This window comes from Sinohyriopsis cumingii, chromosome 5, assembly GCF_028554795.1.
Source record: "Sinohyriopsis cumingii isolate HCF-2022 chromosome 5, ASM2855479v2, whole genome shotgun sequence".
Lineage (NCBI taxonomy): Eukaryota > Metazoa > Mollusca > Bivalvia > Unionida > Unionidae > Sinohyriopsis > Sinohyriopsis cumingii.
The window spans coordinates 154,447,606-154,462,377 of record NC_142965.1 but is presented as its reverse complement, the minus strand read 5'-3'; the positions used below and the strand labels follow the sequence as shown (position 1 = coordinate 154,462,377).

General features: G+C 32.4%; 1 protein-coding gene across 1 annotated transcript in view; it reads left to right on the top strand.

Moving 5' to 3' along the window:
- The window catches only part of LOC149800497 (inositol 1,4,5-trisphosphate-gated calcium channel ITPR3-like), a 297,708-nt gene that overhangs the window by 19,747 nt on the left and 263,189 nt on the right, over nucleotides 1–14,772 (top strand). Inside the window, exons 7-11 of the mRNA XM_089958443.1 lie at nucleotides 265–368; nucleotides 1,507–1,594; nucleotides 3,804–3,891; nucleotides 11,127–11,234; nucleotides 12,595–12,740. Coding sequence (XP_089814569.1) covers nucleotides 265–368; nucleotides 1,507–1,594; nucleotides 3,804–3,891; nucleotides 11,127–11,234; nucleotides 12,595–12,740 — 534 coding nt within the window. The remainder of the gene's footprint in view (nucleotides 1–264; nucleotides 369–1,506; nucleotides 1,595–3,803; nucleotides 3,892–11,126; nucleotides 11,235–12,594; nucleotides 12,741–14,772) is intronic.

Below are 14,772 nucleotides of genomic sequence, written 5' to 3'. Positions count from 1 at the left end.
AGAATATTCTGAACTTAAAAAGCTACGTGAACAATTTATTTACAACTTACAAACATTGACAAATAACTGTCCATGTAAACATGTTGTTTACAAATGACCACCATTTTATAGTATAATCTACAATTATGGACAAAAATTTATAATACCATATATATAACTTCACATACAAAACAGACCACAAGCTGACAAGGTTTTGATAAGACCTTAAAATCCACATAAAGCATGTGGCATGCATTTTGACTAGATTCCGATCTATCTCGACAGGTTCATGCGGATGATCAGATTGTGTTAGAGAGTGTCAAGTGCACAGGCCAGTATCTACATGTCAGTGAAAAGCATCTGAGAAAAATCTCTATTTACGAGAAGAGGTATGTGGACCAGTAATGTCAAATCTTCTCATTTCTGTCGTTTCTAGCACATCCTAACCAATTTGCACATGGTTTCACAGTGATTATTCTGGCAAGAACCCCCTTCAGACTTTCTCATCGTGTTCTGTTCCATCATTCAACACTGATTCCATTGCTAAATATTGTGAAAGAAATAGACAACTTCTTCATAAAAGCCACTATACAACATTTAGCAAAGTCTCAAAGACTGTCATCTGAAATGTAAGTCTTTCAAATTTGTCTGATCGATGCCGACCCTCTTTCAAATATAACTACCAGTACAAAAATAAAAAACATTTAAAACACTTTTAAAAATTCTGTAAACAGAATATCACCAGATTTGAGATATCTGATTTCATTTTGGTAATTACCTTATAAAATATCTTCTAAATTTTATTATTGATTGGAGAAAAAGAGCCAGGGACATTTTTGATAATTAGTTCTTGAAATTTGGGTACCTGAATATATACTGAATCCAAAGTAACTTGCCGTCTACATTACTGAAATCTATTAGTAAGTGATACATTCTGCAGAATAAGAGATTTTTCAAAGTTTAGATATATATATATATATAAACAAGAACACTAATTGCAAATATCTCACAATATCTCAGAAATGTGCTACGGGTTTTTCTTTTTTCCCACCTCTACAGTTTAAATGCGTAAGTGAATTTGTATTCACAAGTTGACTATTCATTCTTCAGTAATTATAAAAATATTTTTTGTTCAGCTCAGTTTGCTTGACACTGTGGTATATACAGTAATGAACTTTGAGCATATTACTCTTTGCAGTTGTTAATTTCTTACAGTGGTACTCCATTCAACACTGTTCATGTTACTGTACTGAGTGGCATTTGTTTGAACATTTTGCTTCGACATTCATCGTCATGAAACTGGATTCATTTCGGCTACTAAAAATCGAAGTTATAAAACATGGTTACACTGACATACTTTGCTTGCTCTAGCAATTTTGATAGATACGTATTTTGGATTGTATAATGGTAGAACAGGCGAAATATATTATTCTGTGAAATTCTTATTTTGGACAAGTTTGATTTAACACTGCAGTAAATCTTTGAGAGCATATTAATATCAAGGTAAATGTGATTTATTTATTGCAGCCATGAATTGAATTTGTCTGTCCATCAATCTGGGTTCACAGTCTGCAAGAAGCACAAACCTGCTCCAGATGATGACAAGAAAGTTAAGGTTCGAAGATGGGATTATATTTTTATTATTTCAGCTATTGACAAGTTTATATGATAAAGGCAATGTCAGTTTTTATATTACTGACTTAACTCATGGATAATGTCAGTTTTTATATTACTGACTTAACTCATGGAGAATGTCAGTTTTTATATTACTGACTTGACTCATGGAGAATGTCAGTTTTTATATTACTGACTTGACTCATGGAGAATGTCAGTTTTTATATTACTGACTTAACTCATGGAGAATGTCAGTTTTTATATTACTGACTTAACTCATGGAGAATGTCAGTTTTTATATTACTGACTTAACTCATGGAGAATGTCAGTTTTTATATTACTGACTTAACTCATGGAGAATGTCAGTTTTTATATTACTGACTTAACTCATGGACAATGTCAGTTTTTATATTACTGACTTAACTCATGGACAATGTCAGTTTTTATATTACTGACTTAACTCATGGAGAATGTCAGTTTTTATATTACTGACTTAACTCATGGAGAATGTCAGTTTTTATATTACTGACTTAACTCATGGAGAATGTCAGTTTTTATATTACTGACTTAACTCATGGACAATGTCAGTTTTTATATTACTGACTTAACTCATGGACAATGTCAGTTTTTATATTACTGACTTGACTCATGGACAATGTCAGTTTTTATATTACTGACTTAACTCATGGACAATGTCAGTTTTTATATTACTGACTTAACTCATGGACAATGTCAGTTTTTATATTACTGACTTAACTCATGGACAATGTCAGTTTTTATATTACTGACTTAACTCATGGACAATGTCAGTTTTTATATTACTGACTTAACTCATGGACAATGTCAGTTTTTATATTACTGACTTAACTCATGGATAATGTCAGTTTTTATATTACTGACTTAACTCATGGATACTATTCACCCATAATATATATAATATAATATAACATAATATATGCAAGCTTGCCTAGAACCGATGTGACTACTATTGGTAATGTAGTAAAGTATGCAGTGCACGGAATATTTTATAACTTTCAAACCTATGTGTGTCCTTTAAAGAATTGTTTCCAACTTTAAAGAAAAATGTAACTGGCGATTTTATACACTGCCAGTTAGTACCACTATTGCTATATTCTCTCTAAATTATGTCTAAAGTCTAAATGACTAATATTGCTATCATTTTATGCTCTCTTAATAAAGTGAGTCATGGTACAGCCATTATTTTATACTCTGAATTCTTGGGTTGGCCCACACTTGTATCAGCCACACACACCCTTCATGGATCCACCATACGCACAAGTTTACAAATTAGGGGTTTTGTCTTTGTATGGCCTTGATGGTTACATCATCTTCCATGTCCATATAGACACACAGATGGCCAGACAGCCAGCCTGATATACCCACACACACAATTGTACAGACAACACACAGTTCTCCTGAATTGGGTTGGCCCTCACTTATATTGGCCACACCCATCCTTCATGGATCCACCATGCGCACATATGTATAGACATACATACAGACAGCTACAATAAAAGCAAACTGGTCATAATAACAGGTCTAGAAGTAAAATTACTAAATTAGACCCCTAAAAGCAACTTGTAATAATTCAAATGTTCACAGTGCTTCAAATCCTCGTAGCAGTAAAGGCATCATTTAACGATACGACATTAAAAACTGAATATGCTTCACATATCCAATAAAATGCAAATGTAGCACTTACCCCTATGGCTGGAGAACAAAAATGGAGAACGTTCACTCCTTGACAAGATCCAAAAGACCAGTGCGTCAGTTAGAAAATAAACCTGCCTTAAATCTACAGGAGAGTGAGTATTAGTAAGGGTAAAATACCCATGCATACCATATTTTTAGTTTCTCTTGCCACAAGTGATCTACAATGAGATACATGCTAGTTCAGTTGCTTAACTAGAGAAACAATTATCCACCCTTGGTAACGTTGTACACATGTAGGACAAAAATGATCAAATCATTCTAAGGCAAAATCAAGTTATTTCCTGCATATTCTGTGACAAATACTGTATAAATAAAGTAAAGGCAAGTGAATAAGTGTGTTATTTCTACAAAATCTAAAGCAAAGTGCATTATTTATGATTTGTTTAAAATATAACATACTGAAAGCGTTGATACCTATTGTTTATTGATGGAGATTTCACTTATGTTGATCTGCTTATGGCTATTTTTATTTCCAGGCAGGAGACGTGATTCGATTTTACCATAACGATATTGGAGCATACTTGGTGGCAGAAGGACTCTTCAATAATGAACTGACAGAAGATGGTAGTGTATTTGCACCTGTTAAGTTATTGTATAACATTATTATAACATTTATAACATTGTTAAGTTATTGTATAAGATCTATCCATAAAGGACACTCACAAAACACATAAATATGTCCTTTCATTGCATGTGTCTTTCATATTGAGGTTAGATACAACAGTGAAATAATGAATATATACATCTGGATGATGATTATGTTTTCTACTGTAGACCTATGATATGAAATGTTTCTCTCTTTCATCATTTGATGGTTGCCTTTAGTCAAATGACCCCTATTGCCATCAACATGGATAAAACTATAAGCACCAGGATTTCCATAGGACATTGAACAGTCACTAAAATTATTATGAGCATTAATTACATCAACTTTACATAACAAAACACATGTCAGTTAAAAAGTTAGCGCCCCACAAATAAAACAATTTCCAATAATCAGCCTTGCTTAGCATGCTTAAAGCTAGTCAGTTTTGTATCTCTTGTACAAATTTTAGTTAAAATATTGGTGCATTCTTCAGACATACACATTCACAAATATTATTCACATAGACACTTTTATGCAAACTAGAAGATGTTATAAAATTGCACGTTGTGTTTTGTTTTTGTTTTTGAATATAACTTTTTTCTTTGGCCTCCCCCCCACCACCTACCAAAGAAACAACAATGTAATGAGAATGTCAAATAGCTGAATAAAATATTATAAAATATCACATACCAGAAGTTGACAACAGGGTTTGCTTTTCCTTAAATTCATTTCTATTATTTACTTAGGCTATTATTGTTTTCCAGCATTTTAAATAATTAAACAGAATGTTTAAAATAAGTGAGAGTTTGACATTTCGAGGCACAAAGTGATTTATATGCATGCATAGCATTGTTTGCAAGAATAATTAGGAACTTAATGTGATCAAGAAAGTTGTTTCTTCCCCTAGAACATTTTTAGTGTAATTAAAAAGTTTGGATCACAAGTTTTGATCTACTCCAAAATGAACTCCCAGATGTGTTAATCAATAAAACCAACCATAGAATAAGTACTGTTATGTCTGCCGATTTAATATTAAGTAACAAGTCAAGGTAAACCCATCAAGCATTCAATCTTCCAAAATAAAATTTTTTAAAACTAAAATATAAAATCAAACAAAGTTAAAGAATTAAAAATTACTTACAGTGTATGAATTCCTAGAATATTATCTTAAATTGTGCCCTCTATTTCACACTAATCCAGAAACTGTTCAAAGGTATTACGAATGAAGGTTCTAATGTGTGTATTTGCTACTGCGCTAATACCACTGAAGAATTACAGTTGTAAATCCAAAATGTTGCTATGTCAAGGTAATCCTGTGAACCTAGAATATCAATGAAGTCCTTCAAAATTTCACATACTCCAATAGAATTATTTAAATATTCCAATCCTTGATTAAATTCACGTCATCCAAAAGGTACTAACTGTTTAAATTAAATCTTTCCCACTAAGCTAAATCCAATGAACAAATATTATAAATAAATCATTACTTCATCTCCACGACTGTTACAGAACTGGCATATACTGAATAATAGAATATGTGGTGTTTGTATTCTCATTATACAGTCTCTATATATGCACCCAATCAACATAATCTGATTCACTTCAAGATTCTTAAAAAAAATTAAATCAATAAATCATGTTATGACATTCTTAGTCTGTTGAACCATGATAACTCTATAGGGCAAATACACCTATTTTCACACGATCTTTAGGTGGCCTCCATTCAAATTAATGCATGGCATATTTGACCTAAATAGTTGTTAACCTGACCTTTGCGATCTGCCTTGGTTTATGAATGAAATTCCTACAACATAGTGTACATGTACCTTACTATAGTGCTAGCCAGCCACTGAATTATATAATTTAAAAATAAGTGTCATAAACCCAAAAAGACTTAAATAAAACTATTATAAGTTAAAAAGATGAAACAGATATCCGTAATAGCTAAAGGCCCACATCTTCTGATAGTTATTGAATGCTTTAAGAAATTTGATTCATCTCAAAATCAGCATTTCTTTAAATAGCATTTGATCCCTCATGACAAAGTTGAAATTAGTTCTTTATTTAGAAACTCATCCCATTGAAAAACTAGAAAATTATGGAGTAGAGCCTCCGCATGGAAGTAATTACTCCAATATATTAGGTCATGAAGTCAGGGCAGTTGCTACCAGCTTTGCATTGATTGAATTTGCTCTCAGAAGGATCTTATCAAACCTCTAAAATGGTGGTCAAATATGATACCTTTCATCTAAGAAAGTTCATTTATACGTGGTAGGTCCTTTATCAACATCTTTACTTGTTATTGGGGTCCCTCAGCACCTATTCAATGCCGTGGATTACATTTTCTGTGGTATTTGCAGGAAGGAAGTTTCAGTCTGTACAATGTGATACTTTTGTCCATACCTAGTGCAAGACTTTCCTCGAAGCTGCTGTACAAATGTTACAGAAGTTAAGGCCACAACCTGGGTAAGGGGACATAACTCCATCTGCCACCTTCCCTGCTCTCCTAACGAATGAATTTTGGAAGAAGCGACGAAGGTTTATAAATTAAAAATGTTTCTTGAATAATAATTACACAGTCAAAATTAGGGCACTCGAGTGTCAGCCCTCCCATTAGTTACATGATCAGAAGAGTGCACTTTCAGGCCAGTTTAAACTGAAGAATTAATGGGTTTTGGAACCAAGCCCTCAATTCAAGATGCAATAACTCACATCTGATTTCTGGCTGGGTAAGCAAATTAGTCATTAATTCATCAATTTATAATTTCTAACTGGTTGTCGCCATTTGGCATCTTGATCGCGATTCAACAGAAGCTGTCTATGTAAACATCCAGACTGCCCACTGTCCGGGTTGTTAGAACAGTCCATGTATGGTAAAAATGTGTCGCCTGCATCCAGTATTTGAAATGACTACTTTTAATATTTCTAAAATGAAATTGAACAAAATAGAAAAGCATAATTCTTACATAGACATTTTCAATGGGATGCAACTACCAAAAACACAGAAACTTACAAAATTATTCGAAGACTGCGAAGTACATCCAGTCTGTTGCCCTCTAACTGCCCTCTCTGTGTATGCTGAAATGTTTTAGAACAATACAGACTTTTTGGGCCAAATCCATATAACAACTTCAAAACTAGTATTTATAATCAGATTGCTGTGAAATTGTACACAGTGATGCATATATGCAAGCAGATTGCAAACACTAAAAATGTTGGTGAGATTGACATGTTCATGGTTACCATAGCAGCCAAATAGAGAAAATGGGTGGAAAAGTTTTTTTTTTACCAAAAAGATCAAATATAGTGTTCCATCAAATATAGTCATTCTGAATGTGTACATGGACAGTTAATTTGTTTCTACATTTTACATATCCTTAGTTCATTACTTTTAGGCCTCTGCTAGATAATTAAAACTTTACTTTCAAACATGTCTCTACATTTCAGTATGGTACACTATTTAGATGGCGCAATATTTATGTAGTTATTATTCACAAAGTTTCTCCACATAAAACATAATTCCATTCTCTTATATAGTTCATTGATAAGGAACAAATACTAATCATACTGAAAATGATAAATAATTATAAATTTACTTTGGTTGCCATAGCAACCAAAAAGTAATGTTAGTATTTGAAAGGTTTAAAAGACTGTTTAAAATAATATTGTTGGCAGAATCTTTTATCCAACTAAATACAGCATTCATTGTTTAAAGTACTCGATGTTATCAAGTTGTTTTAATTATGAAGGTAAAATAATAATTATCATAATGTAGAACAATTATATTTGTCATGTTTTAGGGTGAAGAGAATACTGTTTATTCAATGAAGTCATACTAACCGAGAACTAGTTATCTCATTTGAAAATTGTTGAAAGGCAGATGTCTTACATAATTTTGTGTAAACATCTCTATAAGCAGTTACTGTTGGTTGCATTTTTGATGAAAACAATTATCTCTATACATGTGACAAATTTAGTAACTGACACAAAATCCAGCTGCAGGTTTGTTATCGACTGCAGTGGACTATTATTTCATCACATCATGTAAATGAAACAATAATAAATTTTTCTTTCAAAATAAAAAAATACTGTTAAAAATTATTCACTTCCACAAATGTTAGTGGCCTACCAAATAGACACATTAAATTATTTTACATTCTAGTGTCTACATCTGAATGATTTGAATGCAGTATCATCAGATAGAGCAATATTATCACAGGCATTAGTTTGGGTATTCTCGCGACACAAGAGTTTTGTACCAATTTTCGGTTATATATGGTAATGAAACAACCAAACAATGCCAGTGTGCTACCAAGTTAGCTGTTTAATCTTTACCACCAAGCGAGGCAGAAATAAACAACAGTATGAACACTGAGATGGAGTTTGAAACACTGGGGAGTGCTTGTGTCCGGTACACATGTACAATAGTGATATTGGCTATCAGGTATTCTTTCAAGTGAATTGTACATTTGAGAGGCCTGAAAGTCATTATTATCGAAAATTAACATAAATATTTTTCATTGATTATAAATTATGTAGTTGTGAAGTTTTCAATGATAATTAATAATTGCAGCTTGCCTAAATTATTTTAAATTAAATTTTTCAGCAACAATCTTAACATATCTTAACTTCTACATTGTCAAACATTTGAGGGAAAAAAAAAGAGATCAAGTTTTTTGTTTATTGGCCTACCTCGGAAACTAGCTCTGTTAAAATGAAACAAAATGAACTGACGAGGAAAAAAAAAAGATTTCTACTGGGTCGAAAGTTCAGATGTTGGATGGTGGTCTTGATTATTAGATTCCAAATCCACATACATTTCACGTTGCTGTCGTAAGAGTTGGTTACATTAAAAAGTAAATCTCTCTCTCTCTCTCTCTCATCCATTTCTTTCTCAACTTGATTGTTGAGAGAGAGAGAGAGAGAGAGAGAGAGAACCTAGCAAATTGAACTTTATAATGTGATAGAAATATTGTAATTTTTATTTTTTTAAATGATAGGCAAGGAAGGAAGATGCTGGAGTTGACACTCGACCCTCCCCCCCCCCCCCCCCCCCCCCCGTAAAATCAATGGTTGGTCACTTTCAAGCTAGTACAGACCTCACTCTTGATGATACAATATATCACCTGATATAAGAAAAGGCTCTGCACATGACAGACTTGTTGATAAACTTGGCTACTATATAGTTTAAGCTCGATTTAGTGGAACTTGAAGTTGTTACTGAATGGGATGGTCATGTTAAAGCACTTATGTATCAACACATGATAGTGTCAGAGCAATTTCATGTCAACACGTATATTCCTGCAGAAAATTCTCAGATTTGGAAAACTCTGCATATGGCTATTGAATCCACCACACAAAGCCCTAAAAAAACTTTGTTCTAATTTGTACTATCCCATACATATATACAGTAATCAGCGCCAACTGAGAATAGGACAGCTGTGAGACTGCAACTACTTAACAGCCACCATATTGTTTACATCAACGTCCACTGTTGACAACAGACTTTCCTCTGCAAATAAGTCGGTTTGAATATTTGTTTCACTGATATTCTTTTACAGTGATGCAGGGCCGTGATTTTCGAGACAATAACATATGCTATCACCCTGTTATTATTAGCACATAATTAATGATCGGCCTAAATTGGACATCCGTAGACGTCACTGTCCTGTGCCATAAAAATATGGTATCTGCACACAGAGCTAGGTGAGGTTTGACATAAATATATGGTTCTCGCATACACAGCCAGGTGACATCATCCATAAATATATGGCTTCTGCACTACCAGGGTTAAGAATTTTAAAAATTCAGATCATTTTATTAATGTGTCAATTACTTTTAACAGATTTAAAATAGAAGGACTAATCTAGTTTTACAAGAACATTTTCAGAAAAATCAGCAAGAACAACTTTGATGTAGAAAAATGAAATCATGCTTGTATTCAAATGCAGATGGACTAATTAGATTATCATTCCATTACAACAAATTTTCAAGTGCCATTTTAACTTCTGGATTTTGTTCAAAAACTTTTAAAGTACAACTAAGCAAATATGTTTTAAGTAAGACAAATTAAATTGTTTCAATTATTTAAACTTGTTTTTATTCATGAGGAAATGGTGTCATTGGATTTTCAGATCAATATGGCAAGTTTTCATTTTTCATTTTGAATTGTTTCTTTTACTTAAATATGCTTAACAATTAAGGAAACAGAGCACAGTTTAAAAATAAACAAACAACCCCACCCCCAGTAACATTAAAAAAGTGAGCCACCAGCACTTAAATGTTTGATACTGTTGTCAAAATAGAGTTTTACTGGTACATGTTGACTACTCATTTGCTGCATGATATTATCACTTCACAAGATTCCATTGACCCTACTGACTTGTCTCAAGACTCCACTGACACCACTGACTTGTCTCAAGACTCCACTGACCCCACTGACTTGTCTCAAGAAATTCCACTGACTCTGCTGACTTGTCTCAAGACTCCACTGACCCCACTGACTTGTCTCAAGATTCCACTGATCCTACTGACTTGTCTCAAGATTCCACTGACACTACTGACTTGTCTCAAGACTCCTCTGACCCCACTGACTTATATTAATATTTCACTGACTCCCAGTGACTAGTCTCAAGATGTCACTGACCCCAATGATCTTCCACTAATGTATTTTGTTTGTACCTTTCATTAGAAGAGCTTACTCTGTAAGGTTTGAATCTATTAGAATTTATATCAAAATTGAAAGCAAAACTGATGCTGCTGACAATTTAAAATAATTTTACTGGTAGCTTATGGATGTAATAGTCTGTGTTAAAAATTGTGCTGCAAATGTAGGAAAACATGGTGTGGCACAGGAAGTAAAGATTTACATGTAGATGTTGACAACTGTGTTGTAATGAAGTTAAATGCTGTGTGGAACAAAGATGTATGTATATTTAGATGTTAACAACTGTGTTGCACACATTGTGGAGCACTGTGTGGCACAGGAAATAAAATATATTCATGTGGATGTTGACAGCTGTGTTGTAAACAGAGGAAAGAAATATGTGGCACAGGAAATAAAGACATGGTTGTAGATAATTGTGCTGTAAACATGGGAGAGCACTCAGCATGGCACATGAAATAAAGTAATAAATCATTGTCAAGAAAGTTGTAATGAAAGATGATCAACTTAAAAAATAAAATTAATAAGTGTTTTATTTTCTTTGCTAAGTTCACCTACGAATGCGACCGGTTGAACAGTCCAAGCCCAGGACCATGTTTCCAAGTAGTTCAGCCATCACCTACTGGGAAATTGAACTCCAGGAAGGTCCTGTCAGGGGTATGATATTAATTGATTTTTATTTTGGTACATTACAGGTATCTGTTTTGGTCTGATATTAACTGATGTTTATTTGGTGCATTACATATATCTATTGTGAGATGATATTAATTAATGTTTATTTAGTACATTACATATCTCGAACTTTATCTGCTATATCCATGAGTGGTATGGATAAACAAGCATCTAATGTATCCTGATATTTAAATCTATTTTTGTCTCACTAGCATTAGCATGGTTGGACATAGGCATAATTTTCATGGAACAATGATTCTGTCATTGTCAGAAAGTTTTGGTGAAATTTGTGCAAGTCATATACAATGCTGATACATCAACTCATGGATGCAATGTGACAGTGGCTTCTATGGAACTCTTATTGTCGTTGTTAATTAAAATTTTATTCCAACATATTCTTTGTCAAAATGTAGATTACACATTCATGGATAATTACATCCTGAATTCATTTGAAAGTGTAATCAATGCATTGAATTAAATTTTATGATTTTGACACAGAATGGGTCAAAATTAAAAATTCTCCAACAATTTATCATTTTATTTGACTTATAGGCATTTCTGCATCTGTTATTGTTTAAGTTTTGTTTAATTTTTGGAATAAAATGGCATCTTAATCAGTTTTTTAACATCATTTAATGATGAATGGCAGTTTTAACCAGTCTGTCAAGATCATTTAATAATGGTTGACAATCTTAACCAGTCTGTCAAGATCATTTAATAATGGATGGCAGTCTTAATCAGTCTGTCATGATCATTTAATAATGGTTGACAGTCTAAACCAGTCTGTCAAGATCATTTAATAATGGTTGACAATCTTAACCAGTCTGTCAAGATCATTTAATAATGGATGGCAGTCTTAATCAGTCTGTCATGATCATTTAATAATGGTTGACAATCTAAACCAGTCTGTCAGGATCATTTAATAATGGTTGACAATCTTAACCAGTCTGTCATTGTCATTTAATAATTAATGGCAATATTAATCAGTCTGACAGACCATTTAATAAAGGACAGCAAACGTAATGAGTCTGTCAGGATCATTTAATAATGGATGACAAACCTAATCAGTCTGTCATTGTCATTTAATAATTAGTGGCTATATTAATCAGTCTGTTGGTATCATTTAATAATGGACAACAATCTTATTCAGTTGGTCAGGATCATTTTATAACTGATGGTTATTCTAATTATTTCAAATTATATTCTACATGGATTTTATGAACATTTTCTATTCTATGCTGGGACATGATTATCCAAATTTTTAGCGAGTGATACACAAACTAGCTCATACAGATTATGTATTTATAATGTACTTCAGACTAAATAATTTATGAACGTATTGCAGGTGGAGTTTTAAAATGGGATCAGCAATGCAAGTTAGTGCATTTGTGCACCAGAAGGTATTTAAGTGTGGACCAATCAGGAAAAGTGACCTTGATCTCAGATCAACTTGACCCCAGAGCTGTTTTTTGTTTGCATCCTGTGATACATGTGAGTCTTCTGTGCTTTAGTCATGATTATTCCAAGTTTTTTTTCCTATTGTCCATTTAATTTAAAGATGGTTTTGGCTGGTTGGCTGGGATGTTCTTTCAAATCAGGATATTTTTTCCTTTCTGAAAATAATTATTTTCTTTAAGTATTTTAATGGATGCAGTTAGTTCCTTTTTTCTATTAAGTATTTTAATGGATGCAGTTAGTTCCTTTTTTCTATTAAGTATTTTAATGGATGCAGTTAGTTCCCTTTTTCTATTAAGTATTTTAATGGATGCAGTTAGTTCCTTTCTTCTATTAAGTATTTTAATGGATGCAGTTAGTTCCTTTTTTTCTATTAAGTATTTTAATGGCTGCAGTTAGTTCCTTTTTCTATTAAGTGTTTTAATGGATGCAGTTTATTTTTCTATTAAGTATTTTAATGGATGCAGTTCCTTTTTTCTATTCAGTATTTTAATGGATGCAGTTCATTTTTTTCTATTAAGTATTTTACTGGATGCAGTTCCTTGTTTCTATTAAGTATTTTAGTGGATGCAGTTCATTTTTTCTATTAAGTATTTTAATGGATGCAGTTCCTTTTTTCTATTCAGTATTTTAATGGATGCAGTTCATTTTTTCTATTAAGTATTTTACTGGATGCAGTTCCTTGTTTCTATTAAGTATTTTAATGGATGCAGTTCCTTTTTTCTACTAAGCTTATCAAGAACATTTTTTTCAAACTATATTTTTATTTTTAAACATCCCATGCTTAAATCCCTTGACTAGAAAATTAAATGGTTGGTCCCTTAGTAGTTAACATATTTTTTCTTGCTGAATATAAAATCAAATTCAGGAATAATTTATACATACATACATATATATATATATATATATATATATATATATATATATATATATATATATATATATATATATATAATGCTTTGCTGACCCATCATTCAATTAAATGGATACTTGTACAGTGCTTTCTATAGTACAGTTTGAATAATAATATATCCACAATGACTTTATTCAAGATTTGTTGCCTTCAAAAGGTCTTTTCTATCCAAAATGTATAGTCAAGTGTGGTTACAAATGTCATCTGTATCTAGCAATAATTTAAATTTTAAGCTTGTAAGTCTCTTCAATTAAAAAGTTTGAAGACATTGTATTTTGCAGAATCAATCTAGCACTGTCAGATCATATTAGCAAGTGGGGCTGGAAAAATTCTACAGCATTCTATTTTCCCTGTATTCTGTTTGCCCCATTGTATTATGTTTGCCCATCATATTCTGTTTGCCCATTGTATTCTGTTTGCCCCATTGTATTGTTTGCCCAGCAGTATTTGTCATTTCCAAAATGTAGAATTTTCAAAGAGCATCATATAAATCTGTACAAAATCCTTGAAAAGAAACAATATTTTACTAGCCAACACAATTTTAAAACTGCCCCAAGCTCCTGGGCATGAGTTTTTCCTATCGTGGTACTATATATATAGCACATAATTAAATTACAGTTGTAGCGAGTTTTTTCATACAAACAAACATATTCATTTTATTATGAGACAAATAATGGTAGGTAATCCCTAAAACATGCATACAAGTTTTCTCAATATTATGCAAATTTTTTATATTTCTACATCACATGTGCATTGAATTGCCATCCCAGATTTATGAAGTCTAGTATACTTATTATAATTTTATGATATTTTACTAACAGGAAATTATTGTTTTTTTTTATAATGCCTCTTAATGCTTCATAGACAGTCTTATCTGAATGCTATTCTCTAATTCTTTTTTTTCTTCATGCTTTGCAGGGAGTGAGTATCCAGAAACAGTAATTTAATGGAAGTATTTTTATCTTGCCTTCACTAGACAATAACAATACATAAGTATCACTTTTACAATGACCATGGTAACATAGGATGCCTTATTCCCAGAGTGTTGGGATGTTTCTGAGACTCACTAAGTATGTTTGGCAGTCCCAAGAAGCATCAGTGCTCTTGACCATAAAATGAGTCGTGTTGTCCAATTGAGAATACATTGTCCATCTT